At 29.7% G+C, this 15,782-nt stretch overlaps 1 protein-coding gene across 2 annotated transcripts in view; it reads left to right on the top strand.

Moving 5' to 3' along the window:
- The window catches only part of LOC129966545 (protein shisa-9-like), a 392,084-nt gene that overhangs the window by 296,191 nt on the left and 80,111 nt on the right, over nucleotides 1-15,782 (top strand). For both annotated transcript variants that reach the window (XM_056080985.1, XM_056080987.1), the window contains one exon: nucleotides 4,862-5,511. In XM_056080985.1, the coding sequence (XP_055936960.1) occupies nucleotides 5,460-5,511 (52 nt within the window). In that variant the 5' untranslated portion in view covers nucleotides 4,862-5,459. The remainder of the gene's footprint in view (nucleotides 1-4,861; nucleotides 5,512-15,782) is intronic.

Here is a 15,782-nt window from a genome sequence, read left to right as displayed (position 1 = left end):
TAGAAGAACAAAATAGGCATGTTGCCAATAATTATATTTCCAATGACCTAAATCTCTTTTTTGGAATTATTTTTGGGGAAAATTCTTCTTGTTTGCAGATAGGGAACAAATGTTTACTTTTAAATGCTATTAATAAAATAATTTAATTTAAGACTCATAACCCTTTTGCCTTCTGAAAATGAGTAGGAAATAGTTTTGATTCAAGAGGAAACATTTGGCTATAATTTACAGTAATATTTTCATTAAAATATAGCCTTAAGTGGTTTTTTTTTGTTTTTATTGTTTAATAGTTGTTTATTAATGAAATAGTTAGCCTATATCAAATAATAAATATAAATAAAAGCCAAAATCAAAGGGTTATAATCTTAAATCTAATGGTGGAACTATAATCTTGATAAACGCTATAATCTTCACAAATTTGTACTAAAACAAGCAAAATATGTTAAAAAATAAGTAATATAAAAATGTAAATCAATTCCTACTTTCGCAAGAAATGAACTCGCATTCTTTACCTTCACGTGAAAAATACTGAAATCCTTGAATTTTACCGATTGAGCTACTGCCTGTTGATTTCAATTTTCATTACAAACTGCTAAAACTCTATTTAAAGTATTAAAAATTAGTTTCATTTAATCAATGAATTGATATTTGAAAAAACTGTATTAATATCAAGTGTCATCCACTGAAAGTTTTAAAAAATGTATTTGAACTTGAGTGGATGAATAGAAAATATTTTATTAACGGTTCAAAAGTTGAACAAGTATGTAAATATATTTAGAGAGAGTGTGAGCTAATAGTAGGAATTGAATGAGCATTAATGCGTTGACTGAATTTTTTATAATGTAATTTATATGTATCTGCCGGTCACCGGAGACGCCCCACGGCAGTCAAAGTGTTAAATACATTAGATATTGATTTAAAAAGAATAAAAACAAAGGTTACTTGGTTTTGAGAGGAATCAAACAAAGAAAAAGAAATGATACGGTTCAAGAACCTTCTTTTTTTATTTCACATATTGTATGTCAATATAAATTTTAAAATTAAGCCATTTTTCCTGAATTGTGTTTGATCAGATCCTGTTGATAATTCAATTTACAGAAACCAATTTTCCTAATTTTTCAAACGGTGGCATAATTTTAAATTTTTTTTCTGCTTTAAAATTTTTTTCAAAACATTTAATAGCTCTATTTTCAAAACGAAGATAAAATAAAAAATAATGACACCTTTTATTCATCACAACGTGTTAAAAAAAATTAAGATTGTAAATATACGATTAGGATAAGGTTCCCAAATCTAGCAATGTCATTCTAATGCTACATTTATTTAGTTTTATATCACTAAATATGGCGAAAAGAATAAAAGTGATAATGCCTGAAGAGCCATATGTTTTTATGCTCCCGTTTAATATTCGCAATATCTTTTGGCCAAAATTGTTCGATATGTAATAAGATAAATATTGGTATTTTATATACATAAAATGAACATTTAAACAGTGAAATAGGAAGCATCATGAAATTTAAATATTAAGAAAAAAAGAAAATGTTAATTAAAGTAGAAATAATTCATCAAAAGGTTATTTATGTCATTATCATTTTCAGATATCGTCATTTGAATATAAAGTGATATTGAACATATTCTCGTGCACGGTTTAAAATATTTAACGAACAGAATACACTTTTGTATAAAGTTCACTCTCACTCACCAAGAAATTTCTCCACTTACAGTTTTTTTCAAAAAAAAATGTTTCTCATTAGCACCATATGCAAATTTTTGCTTGATCATTGAAAGTTTTTGACATTTATTAACTACGATTCTTTGAAATTAGAGAATAATAGCCTTTGCTGTTAAAGATTCCAATGAATCCATTTTAAGTATAATAATAATAATTTGAATGATGAGAAGAATTGAAATCTTAGAATCAAATCAATAAAAGTTAACAACTGAAATTAAGTCTTCATTCATCGAAAAATACATTTACAAATCCAATATGTAATATCAAACTGTATTTCATATAGAGCCTAAGAAACATCTCAATAAAGTGAAAATGCATCATAAATTCAGGTTTAAATAACCACATGCAGATCATGATAATGGCTATTGAATGTTTTACATCAGTGGTTATAAACATTCTTCGAAGCTGGAGTGAAGCGATTTTCTATGTGGCTGTTACTCATTTGACCAAGGGAAGTCACACTGGACAATTTTTGTATTGTAGTAAAATTTTAAGATTTTTATCGTAATGTGCTCAAATTTTTACATTCGGTCGCTGTTGGATAGAAATTCATGGGCATTTATAATCGATACGGTTGCGTTAAATTATCCTTTATTTGAATCCTTTTTTAAATTTTAAAAAGGATTCATTTAGATGCTTATTCATTTCATTAGAGAAATCTCCACCTATTGCGTTACAAAGCGTTTTAACAATTAATATCAATAAAATCTGGTTAAATTTCAAGAGAAAATTATTCACACAATAAATACTACAGTTTATAGGCCTTTGAACAATTAACACCGGTGAAATCTCTTTGAATTTCACTAGAAAATTATTCATGCAATAAAGGCAATGATAGTAAATTCGAATATAATTATATGTAAGGTTTGTTCAAACAATAGAAAGTAATTAACAAGTTCAAATAATTCCAAAAGCACTTGATTGCGAGTAAAGCACACGGAATGATAATAGAAAATATTTTTAATTGTCATTGTTTATAGTTTAACGCAATTGTTTTGAATAACCTTTATTATTTCAACTCTGTAACCGCTGCTATATATAAAGTAAACAGTCCTTGAAATAAATATGTTCGCAATCGGTTTGAAAGATTCATATTTTGTTTTGCCAAACGATCGAACTATATTTATTCATACCAAACTTTTATCTATGCGCAAAAGAAACTGCACTTTCATCTTAAAGTTTTTAGTCTATGCAATGGAATCTTTCCAAAAATGATTTTTTATCATCATCGTAGATGCGTTTGAGGAAAAAGAAATCATTTTGAGTGTTTCGTCCCGTTTCGGTTGGCGACGAATATGCAAACTTTTCTGGCAAATCTGCGCTTTTTGACTTATTTTCTTTTATTTATGGGACGCTGCTCAAATGCATAAGCAAATAATATTCCGTTGAAATTTAAATCATATTGAATTTTACCATTTTTTTTTATGAAAAAAAACTACCAAAGTAAAAAGCCTGGCTATTTTTATGCTGATATGTTCTTAGATAGGGTGCTGGTACTTTTATCTTCAAACTTTTTACATGCGCCTGCTTTTAAACTTTATTCATGAAAAGTTTTGAGTCTTTTCAACATCTATGCGGTTTATATTTCAAACAGATTTTAGTTTAGATATAGAAGAAAGTTTCTTTTTCGCGGCATGTTTTATTCAAATAATATGTCCTTTAAAACTGTCTCAACCAAACTTTAATACAATGAATGCAATGTGAACGATTCAAACTATCATTTCTCTATTTTTTTTCTATAAGAATGAACTATATATTCACTGTTATTCATGGATTCTAAGAATTTTGTAGTTTATCTAGGAAAAATTTATCATGAATTCTAAGAATTTTGTAGTTTATCTAGGAAAAATTTATCATGAATTCTAAGAATTTTGTAGTTTATCTAGGAAAAATTTATCATGAATTCTAAGAATTTTGTAGTTTATCTAGGAAAAATTTATCATGAATTCTAAGAATTTTGTAGTTTATCTAGGAAAAATTTATCATGAATTCTAAGAATTTTGTAGTTTATCTAGGAAAAATTTATCATGAATTCTAAGAATTTTGTAGTTTATCTAGGAAAAATTTATCATGAATTCTAAGAATTTTGTAGTTTATCTAGGAAAAATTTATCATGAATTCTAAGAATTTTGTAGTTTATCTAGGAAAAATTTATCATGAATTCTAAGAATTTTGTAGCTTATCTAGGAAAAATTTATCATGAATTCTAAGAATTTTGTAGTTTATCTAGGAAAAATTTATCATGAATTCTAAGAATTTTGTAGTTTATCTAGGAAAAAATTATCATGAATTCTAAGAATTTTGTAGTTTATCTAGGAAAAATTTATCATGAATTCTAAGAATTTTGTAGTTTATCTAGGAAAAATTTAGTTTTCTTCGTGAAAACTTTTTGTTGAGTTAAAAAATTGTAATAACTTTTAATATTTTTTAAAATTCAAAATTTTTATAACACTGCCTACAATATTGACATTTTCAACATATTTTTATATAAATGGTTAATTTGATAATATGTTAGATTATGAAAATCTATTATTACGAAGTATAATTTGTATAATCGATACGAATTATGCTTGGCTAAGTGTTAATATAATTAACATAATCCCAGTGATAAAAAAAATTTGCAATTTTAATTTTTTATGGCAATTTGGCTTGATGAACATGTATTATTTCGAGTTATCTATGGCCACTAAGGATTCTAGGCATGTATTACTTCAAGTTATCTATGGCCACTAAGGGTTCTAGGCATCTATTCAATCTGTCAAATTGGGAATCGATTACTGATATTTTTAAAATGAATCTCAACCCGAATACGCAAACAGAAACATACTTCATTAAATTAACATAAATTCACACATAAAAATATTTTTTGGCTTGGAAAAATTAAAACAAATACACAATCAGAAATCATATTAAAATGGCTCAGTCTACTTGACGATGTGTGACTTCAAGAGACAGGAAATTACTCAAATGTTTTATATATTATCTTTGATTTTCAAATGTAAATATAACTTATATCTCAATTATATTATCGAAATTTTATTTGTAATGTGCATTGTTATAAATAATTTTGCATTGTATGTATAAGAACATTTTCTGATTATTAACTATACTTTTTTTTATCGCTTCTAGACCTTGATGTTATTCTGAAGACCAACTGAAAATGAGTAGTGAGCATAGATTATTGTTCCATACAGTAGATTCATAAGGTAGATCATTATTAAACAAGAATCATCATTATACAATAGATCATTACTATATAGCAAGGACCATCATTATACAGTAGATCATTACTATTTAACAAGGATCATCATTATACAGTAGATCATAATTATTCAACAAGTATCATCCTGAACATTACTGAACTTTAATGTAAATTTGTGGAAAGACGTTACATATGGACTATATCACAAATATGAACTGATGAGAGAAATCAGAAATGTTGCTGAACTTAAGAATTTTAACTAGACAGAAGATTCAAACCCAATTCGACAAGACCTTTCTGCTGCACTCTGAAAAATACAACAAGGACAGACAAAGAATCCAGTAAAGAGAAGCTTACTTCACGTATCCAACAATCTTAAGTTGAGCAAGAATATATATTTAATTGAACTGTTTTAACAAGTTCTAAGAATATAAAAACAAGAAGATAATCTTTGAGATACTCGCAACATATTCAGTTTCTGAAAACAAATCTCTTTTTTTTGTGGTGTAGTTGTTAAACAGGAAGATGAGCTTGAGAGAAACAGATGTGAAAGAACTGGCGAGCCAGGATCATGAAGGTAAGTTATGTTATGGATGTTCTTAGAAAATAATTGCAATGTAATATTCCATGGGAGTTTCTGTGACCATAAATCTTCTAAATACAAGAAAATATTATTTTAATTCAATAAAATTGGTAATAATAGCAATTTATTTACAAAGTATGAAAAAATGATGAAACTGAAACAAGAATATTTTTAAAGACTAATAGAGAAATCCAAATTATGTATTTTTGAATGAATTGAATCAGAAATTCAGACGTTGCCAGCTATGAAATAAAAATTCTTCTTTGGATTATGAATAGAAAATGTTAGAGAGCGACAATAAATAAATAATATAGTTTGATAGGTCCAAGTAGGGAACATTCCATAAACATACAACACGCGTATAGTACTGGTAACAGTGTGATGATGTTTTTACCTTAATATAATTAAATTATTTATACAAAGATAACATAACATCATTCACAATGCATCCCTACATTTACATTAAAAATAGAAAACGAATATCAATTTTATCGCTGATGCAATTGTTAAACATTAATTTGCATGAAGCAAAAGGACATGATGTAACAACAACTTTAACAAGTTTGCTGTCATGTCTGATTCTAACTCGAATCATCTGTCAAATCCTTGCTATTTACTAATTGCAGAACAAACGGGGTCATTTAATTAAATATTAGGTATGAACTAATTGGAATGCAAGAATGAATCACATACGAGTCACATAATAGACAACTATAAAGAAAAAAAATTTGTTGGAAAAAATTTTAATAGAAAGGATGAACAGCATTTTATGAACAGCAAACATAATGATCAGAAAAAAATATTTTCCCGTATGATCCTCTAAACATCCCATATCTGAAGAAAATGCGATTGATACTGCTCATGTAACCAATGACGGTTCGAGTGTTGGCTTAAACTTTAATTATAAAAGAAAGCTATTATCATGAAAAGAAAGTTAAGAGGCACTGGAAGCTCCTAGCTAAATTTATCTAATAATCTTTCCTATAGTCAAAAAAGAACTTTTTTTGTCATTTAAAGAGGACTTCAGTATTTTCATTTAATAAATTTACTGGCTTATCGTGTAGTTATTGAATTGAAGAATGTTTATGCGATTATATTTTTAAGATTGTTGAAAAATGCATGATAAATTTCTTAAAGTATTTATGATTTTTATATGAGCCACAAGAAATTTCATACACTTAGCTGTAGGAAAATATTGTTATTACACTGGTGTTCAAAACTGAAGCAACCGGTGTGTTTTTTGCCATAACTCCATGAAAAATCATCTGAGAGACAACGAAATTCAGAAATGAGAGACAGCATTTTGTACTTTTGACAATGACAAAAACATAGTTGTGCAAAATTTAATACGATGCATATAGTATGGAATCAAATAAAAAAAGGCTTTATTGAACTCATAGTATCGTTACACATAACTGTCTTTCCAAGAGGAAGAACAACAATTAGATGTTCCTCGGTATGGGATATGCCCTCCCTTTATTATAATGATTGCTTCGCACCGTTTCTATATACACAGCACCAAATTGTCCATTAGAGTGAGAGTGCCCTTTCCTCAATTAGCATCTGTTTCAGTTATTGTTTCCCAGAAGATGTAATCGTGCCGCAAGGCGTTTCCCCAAAGCATCCCACACATGTTTTATGGGATTGAAATCAGGGAAGAACGCTGGCCAATCTATTCAAGTGATATCTGCACTTTCCAGTGGCTGCTGAACATCGGCAGTCCGGTGTGGCTGTGCATTGTCATCCATAAAAAGGAAGTCTGCTCCAATAACACCTCGGAACAGACGCACATGGGGAAGGATCATCTCCTTACGATAGCAATCTCCGATTACAAAAGCTCTATCAAAAACGTGGAGCTCAGTCTGCGCGTTCAACATAATGCCTCCTCAGACGACAACCCTAGGACTACCGTAACGGTCTCTTTCCGTAATGTTATTAGGATTAAACCGTGTTCCGACCTTTCTCCAAATCACCTGGCGTTCAAAATTCCTTGTAGAACTGAAATAACTCTCGTCCATAAAGAGAACACGACAGCCAACTTTCAACAGCTTTGATATGTGCTGTTTTTGTGCTCTTTACCCACTCTAAACTGTGCCGCCGATAGCCAACTTTCAAAGGGATGCAGCATTGAAGACGGTGGGTGAATAGACCAGCTTTGTAAAGGCGCCTGGCCACAATAAACGACACTTGCCTTCCTGTTGCTATACACAGTTGCAGAGCAATGGCACTTGCTGACTGGTATCGGGCTCTTTCGCTTGCAGGACGATATATCGGTCATTCACTGCAGTTATTTTCCTAGGGAGGCCACCACCAACCTTTTTAACAGGTGGTAGCCTATGGTTTAAAAGGCTTTCCAAGCACGTGAAGCGACAATTTTGTTGATTCCGAACTCTTCAGCTACACTGGTGAAACTACGGCCCTCCTCCAGCTTTCCGGTCGTTCTTCCTCGTGTTAAATTGTCCAGGTGTTTTCTTCTAGCCATATTTCACGAAAGAACTCAGCTGCACTTGCAGCGAATGTCTTTAATTGCACCTTCGTTCTTTCTTTCTTCGTTGTCTTGATAGTCGCCGACCGCACTCGTTTTCCGTCGCCTATGACATTTTGTTCTGGATATTTGCATACGCATCACCTTTCTACTGAATTTCTTGTCCATTGTCCTGACCACAATAACCCCTTTTCGACAATTTTAAGGCTATCTGCTTAAAATTCACATTGTTACTTAAGTCTTGCACACTAGTGTAGTAGATGTAGCATTGGTATTCTGTTATTTCTTCAAAATTTAGGATCTTTTTTATTTAAATCTAAACCTCTTTTTTCTCTTGTATTTTTAGTATTCGTAATTTCAATATTAGCCAAGATTTTGGAAAAAATTTTATTTTTTCGAAATTTTTTTCTTTATATTCGAATTATTCTAAGAAGAACTGTAAGTTATCTTTATAAAAATAATGACGCTGCGTCTTTTTATCGTTACCTTATTTTTGTGTTAAGTTGAAATAAACAATAATTTTTTTATTTTGTTTATTGAAATAAAATTAATAGAAATGAATTTATTGAAGAAAACAGGAAAATTACCGAAATCCCTCAAGGACCATATTACACAAAAATGTTCCGAGAAATTTTAGATTTCAATGTGAAAATTGGAAGTGATTTTTTTAAAGCTTAAAGAGAAGAAATACATAGCATTAATATATTGTTTTGTTCATCAATACTACTATGCCTTTATATACCTATATATACTACTATACCTTTATATACCAATATAAACTACAATACCTTTATATAGAGTGTCTCAAAAACCTTGACCGTGGCTTTTATTTCTTAAATATTAATCACAGACATATACTGTAAATTACAAAGTTGCTTAAAAAAAAAGGTGCAAAATGTTATGAAATCGATTAAAATGTTCAGGGGATTAAAAACTAAAATATATAAAATTTAAATTTTTATACGGACCCCATACAAAAAAAATCCAGTGAATAAAATGTGCCCCATCCTCTAATAAGGTCATGTACTAAATTCCAGAATTTTATCATGAAAACTCTCAAAGATATGTTAAAACAAAGTTGGCGAAGGGTCAATCATAAATTCAAATGCAAATGTTTACAGCTTCAGGGCAGATGACGCGACGCAGAAATGCATCATAAGGATATAAAATTTGCTTTTTATCTTTAGTTTTCAATGCAAATTTTAAAATCTATGCTTCCTGAAAAATATTTTAAAATTTTATATCATGAATTACAGAATATAACAAAAATAGCACAGTCAATGAACTTGTAAAAAAACTTATGTAATCTTTCTTTTAAGTAATCTTTCCTATGTAATCTTTCCTTTAGGTAATCTTTCCTTAAATTTATTATTTTTTCAAATTATTATTACTTTTGAACCAATAAATACCAAAATTATTATTTATTTATTCAATCATTACTTTCTTTGTTAATTGCATACGTCCCCTAAAACACGAACTTCCGACATGATTTTTCCTCTTTGTCTCTCTCATATCCAGGCATCGAAAAGTGGTTTAAGTCAGCATTTATGTAGTTTCATATCTTTGAGAATTTTTATGATTTTTATGAAATTTTGTACATGACCTTATTAGAGGATGTGACACATTTTACTCATTGCGAATTTTTTTGTACGGGGTCCGTATAAAAATTTATATTTTGTATTTTTTAAAGTTTAATCCCCTGAAAATTTTAATCGATTTCATAACATTTTACACCTTTTTTTTTTCTTTGCAACTTTGTAATTTACAGTATATGACCAATATTTAAGGAATAAAAGCCGCGGTCAAGGTTTTTGAGAAACCCTGTATACCTATCACAATTTTCATTTGAAATATGAATGACCACGTTATTCTCGAATTATTTGAAATTATTAAGATTATTGTTTTATACAATTATAAAAATATTAATTCAATATAATTCCGTCTGCAGATGTACAACGTATCAAAATTCTTATCTATCCAAGAACAAAAATACCAGCTGTTCGAAAACAGGAAAGAAAGAAAAGCGATCGAAAACAACTATCAGCGCTCTTTAGTTGAAAAGGCGCGAAAACTAAATTGAGTGAAATAATTCGATTTCCTCTTGTAGGTAGCGTTTCGAACCGAAAAATTTGATTTGGTCTGCTAAATTGATTAAGAACACAGAGATGTGTTTGCTCTCTGGTGTGTTACCTCCGAGTTCTGAGCCGGGAATGAAAACTCTCCTAAAAGATTTCGAAATTTTTTTTTCTTTTGATTTATAGCGAAATAACAGACTGTATCGTCGAAACTAGTATTCAATTATATAGATTAAAGGTAAAATGGAATTTAGGAATGTTTTAGCTACATTGGGCAAAATTTAATCATCCTCTGGAGAAAACGTAATAAAATAATTACAGTAATTTGCTTTTACGGTTTCAAACAGAATAATACTCTAATATATATATAAAATTAGTTCCTTGAAAACATGTGGTAAATTACGTTAAGGACAGGTTGCTCATCAAATTTGTGAGAAATGTTAAGTTTCCATAACTTCAATAGCATAAGAAACAAACAGAAATGATAAAAAGCAGCCAAAATCAATATCTTTTTATTTTCTGTTGTGCTTCCTCAATATGGTTGTGTGTATGTGTGTGTATGACTCGAAGTCTCTTTTCTCGATGAGTGATCTCTAGTAAAGGAATGTATTAAAGTAGATGTGTTGCCACCGAACCAACGTGAAAACAAAACCGTAAACAAGCAATAGCGAATAATAAAAGACCAAATGAATGAGCGAAGGCGAGGCTTAGGTAGGAGAGAGAAAAATAAAGGAATACCACGCATTTGATCCATTGGCCAATCATGGGCTGCAATTTTCCAGACAAATCATCGCCAAACTCAATAAGAGAAATGACGCAATTTTCTTTGCGAAGAAAAGTGCTGATGGGCGAACTGCTATTGAGTAAGCATTAAAAATTTGAAATTACTAATATCGTGACTTTTGAAATCCTTATAAGTGAAAAGAATTTTTTAATAACATTTCTGTGTCTGTTCTGTGTATGCGTCCATAACTCAAAAATGTTTCGAACGGTTTATGCCCTCAAATTGGGATGTGGTCTTCCATGTAAGGCGTTCTCTGTGATGGGATCTTTATTAAAGAGAATACTAGAAAGTTTTAACGAGACTGCTCCATCTGGCTAACTTGATGCAGTAATTATAAAGCTAAAAAACATTCCCAAAAAACTCGTTTGTAGTGTACTCACCACTCGCAAAGGTCTTGAATTTAAGAAATCTCCCTTCTTTTATTTAAATTGATTTTATCAAAACGCCTATTTGCACCAGCTGCTCAGTGGAAATTCCGGATTTCGTAGAATCTCCGAATAGACGCAGTCACTGCTAAGAGTGTCTGGGAAATGAAATTTGAAGAAAGAATATCGTTGTCTATTCATTCTACAAGGGAAAGAAAATCAGTGTTTGTGCATGTAGTGAAAGCGATTGCTGTTCAAGTTAAAAAGAAAAAGAGAGAGCTTTAAATTTTCGGATCTGCGTCTGTTCCAATACCAGGTTTCCGGAAAATATTTAAGCTTTTAACTTTATCTTAGTATAGAGATAGTATAGAGAATACTTAGTATAGAGAAAGTATATAGTATACTTATTAGTATACTTAGTATAGAAAAAGTATATAATATACTTATTAGTATACTTAGTATAGAGAAAGTATATAGTATACTTATTAGTATACTTAGTATAGAGAAAGTATATAATATATTTATTAGTGTACTTAGTATAGAGAAAGTATATAGTATACTTATTAGTATACTTAGTATAGAGAAAGTATATAGTATACTTAGTGTAGAGAAAGTATATAATATATTTATTAGTATACTTAGTGTAGAGAAAGTATATAGTATACTTATTAGTATACTTAGTATAGAGAAAGTATATAGTATACTAAGTATACTATATACTTTCTCTAGTAATAGTAATCTTCAAAAAATTCAAACTTGAGATTTTAACGAAGTCTTCCCTGAGTTCGGAAAACAGATTTTTGGAAAATATCCATCTGTCTGTGACAAAGATATCTCAAAAAAGTTTTGAGCTAGACGGAGGAAATTTGATACACCAGCTTAATACCAAATTTGTAGAACTTTTCCAAATTTTGAGTAAAATCTATTCAGAGGAAGTTTGTCTGTCAGCACGGCTGTTCGAATATAAGTTAACATATAATTACCAAATTTGGTAAGAAATTCAACAAAGGATTGATCGTCTGTACTTTCAGAAACTTGAAACGGTTTAGTAAGTGATTTTGCTACTTTAAGTATACTTCTACGCCAAATTTTGGTTTGAGTCAGTTGAAAAGAAAACTTCGTCTAAAAAAAAATACAAAAAACTCGCCAAGAATCACATGACCTATTCAGTAAAAGTGCTAAATTCACGCCAAAGGTAAATATGTCGTAATTATTGTAAGCCAATACATTGCGAGGCGTTTACTGAGATAACATTTTTATCCGAGAGTATGCAAGAAAATTCTGGAGAGGCTACTCCCACTGGTTCTAATAGTTATTGGATCATGACAAAATAAAGAAGCATATGCATTACATTTTTACTAGTGCTATCTAGTAGCTTTAAGTATAATTTTATGTTAAATTTTTATTTAAATAGGTTGGGAGGAATGCGACTGAAACCTAAATTCGATTTTAGTATATTTTCGATTGTATGCCAGTGATTAATCATCAAAAGACTCGCTAAGAATCACATGACAGATTCAGTAAAAATGCTGCATTTTGAACTATTTTTAATTCGCAAAATGTTTTTCACATCTGTATTAAATCATAAATAAAAAAGCCTGATGTTTCCTCTTTTCTGGCAAATATATTAAGAAGCTAGCTTTGAATGAGGGGACATTTGAACACTCTGCATAGCTATTTTGTTATTCCATTTTATTTGCATGTTCTTTGATGTTTTTTTTTTTTTCAGAAAAAAATACTAAATTCATTTGTTTGTAAACAAATCTATACTTATAATAAAGCTCAATGTGTGTGTGTGTGTGTGTGTGTGTGTGTGTGTGTGTGTGTGTGTGTGTGTGTGTGTGTGTGTGTGTGTGTGTGTGTGTTGGCGCTCTACAGGCCAGACCGTTTGACCTACAGCTACCAAATTTGGTACATGTATACCTTGGAGGTCGGGAATGTGCACCTGGGGTTCCTTTTTTCGAATTTTTAATTAGAATTTTAATTATTAATTAAAAACTAACTTTCCCGCCAAAAAAATCTTCCATTTTCCCCACCGCCAACTTTTCCGCCAAAAAAATCTTCCATTTTCTCCACCGCCAAATGACTAAGGCTTCCGTTTTATTTTCTCCCAACAGTAATGAGGCTAGGGTTAATATTTTTCGGTGGATTATTTCAAACGATTCTGTTTATTTTCTTAATGTTTGATGCATTTAAAATTAAACATTTTTAATTAATCCATGTTTCAGATTCATTCTGAAGTACTTTTGAATTAAAATAACACAGAATAAAGGAAATTAAAAATGTAAAATCTGCATAGCGTTACCCCAACTGGCGTAGAAAAATTCACGCATTTGTGTTAACGTAACTGGCGAAGAAAATTCACGCATGCGCACTGTGTTCTGATTGTTACCATGACAACCGTTATGAACGGACGATTTAAATTATTTTTAGGTTAGTTGCATGCTTTTGTAAGTAAATTGTATTTATGTTAGTTATATATTTTTTGTATATGCTTATAGTTTTAAGTACATCGTTTTTTAAGTAGTTTTTTAAACCTGTTTTCAATGATTTAAATTATTTTTAGGTTAGTTGCATGTTTTTTTTAATTAAATTGTATTTATGTTAGTTATATATATTTTTTGTATATGCTTATAGTTTTAAGTACATCGTTTTTTAAGTAGTTTTTTTAAACCTGTTTTAGACCGATTATTTTAAACGATTCATTTTATTTTCTTAGTGTTTGATGCATTTAAAATGAAACATTGTTAATGAATCGATCTGTTCATGATGAATCTGAGAAAATTTTGTTGACAAATTCTTGAGATATTACATAAATTAAGAAAGATATTCTTTAGTGCCCATAAAGTTTAAACGCTCAGTGACTCTATTATCAGTAATAATATTATTAAAAAATGCTTTGTTTCAGTAAAAAAATATTATTATATTAATTGCAGATTAATCATTTACACTTTAATTTAAAGCATACATTCTACGAGGGGTTACAGAAAATGAGAGAGATACATATCACGTTATGACTAAAGGCCTTTATAATATTATGAGTGAATTATATGACTATCAAAATTTGAAGTTTTAAAATATTTTGCTGAAGAATCTATTAAAGTTGGAATTGCATAAAATATTTAATTATTAAAATTTTAACGAACATTAAGATTGGCGAACCGGCTGGTCGCCAAAGGCGGCTAGTAAGTTATAAAGTATAGAATTAAAATCTCGCTTATTTGAAAAATTGTGGAAATCATTGAAAACTTGCATGAAAATGAAACTGGTTTCATTAAATAGATGCATTTTAAATCTTATTATTGCGTAAAACTGATTTATTTCTGGTATTTATGCTAGAACTTATTTCCTGAAAAAATCTCAAAATTACGATGTCTGAGAAATGTCGACAATGGAAAAAGCAGTTTTCGATTCCAGAAGTTCAGAGAACCTTATCAAGTTTTTATTTTTATAATTCCTTTTTCTCTCATTAAAATCCTTATATTTGTTTCGAATGCATTAAAATTCAAGTTTCAATTCGAATTAACTAACTTTTTTCTAATATTCACAATCAAATACGGACTTCAAGAGGGGTTACTGTTATAATTTTAATTTTTTTTTTATTTCATGAGCTACGGTCACATTTTGTAATAATTGAAAATAATGTATTTTCTGAAACAGAATATTTTAAAAAAAATAATTTCTTTTGTTGAAAGCAATTTATTTTAATATCTTTTAATTTCGCTTCGTCCATTTCCTCTACAAAATTTCATTCCAAAAAGAACGGTTTAATTAATTTTAATTAAATGAAAAAGATACGTCTTCCTAATCTACCATCAATTTCCGTTCTAGGAGAAGAAAAATCGTTTGCTCATTCTTAATAAAGCCCGCCAAAAATACTGTATCGGTGTTCTACACACGCGATGGAATTTTATTCTTACATCAGCCAGCAGGATAGTGCTCTGGCAACGAAAAAAAAGTAATAATGAAAAATTCTCTTTTATGACTCCACAGAAAATATTCCAGCACAAAGGATTTAGATTCAGCTAAGAAGTCATCTATCACTGTCGGAGCTTTCCTGTCAGAGAGAGTGACGTCACAGCAAGCAAACAAGCTTATTGGACGTCTTTTTAGTCCTCCAGAGACGCGACCCCTTGTTAATAAAAGTTTTTTTTTTTCCTTTTGTCTTCCTCTTCCTTTCTTTAATGATGCGAATAAATTTAGCTATTTATTGGTGGCAACAGTATTTTCGCTACCGGCAACTGGATGATAAGTTATTTTTCTCTGAATAGTTTCATTTTATTTTTGCTATCTCTTTTTTTTTCAGTACATTAAACAGATAGATGCCATAGTATAAAAGATTTCTTTTTCGTTGAATGAAAAAAAAATAAAAAACTAATCGGCCAAAAGAATGAAATCTTCAGCCATCATAACCCATAATTCCTTTTCCGTTTTTGAAAACCTTTTTGAATTATTAACATAAAACAATGGAACTATTCTCTTTTCGATATTTTTGTAAATTTATACAATATAAAATGTTTGTGTTTAGTTTCATTATGCAATGAAGATAAGAAAGA

The sequence above is a fragment of the Argiope bruennichi genome, chromosome 4, assembly GCF_947563725.1.
Source record: "Argiope bruennichi chromosome 4, qqArgBrue1.1, whole genome shotgun sequence".
Lineage (NCBI taxonomy): Eukaryota > Metazoa > Arthropoda > Arachnida > Araneae > Araneidae > Argiope > Argiope bruennichi.
The sequence above is the reverse complement of the archived record's forward strand: the minus strand, read 5'-3'. Positions and strand labels throughout refer to the sequence as shown.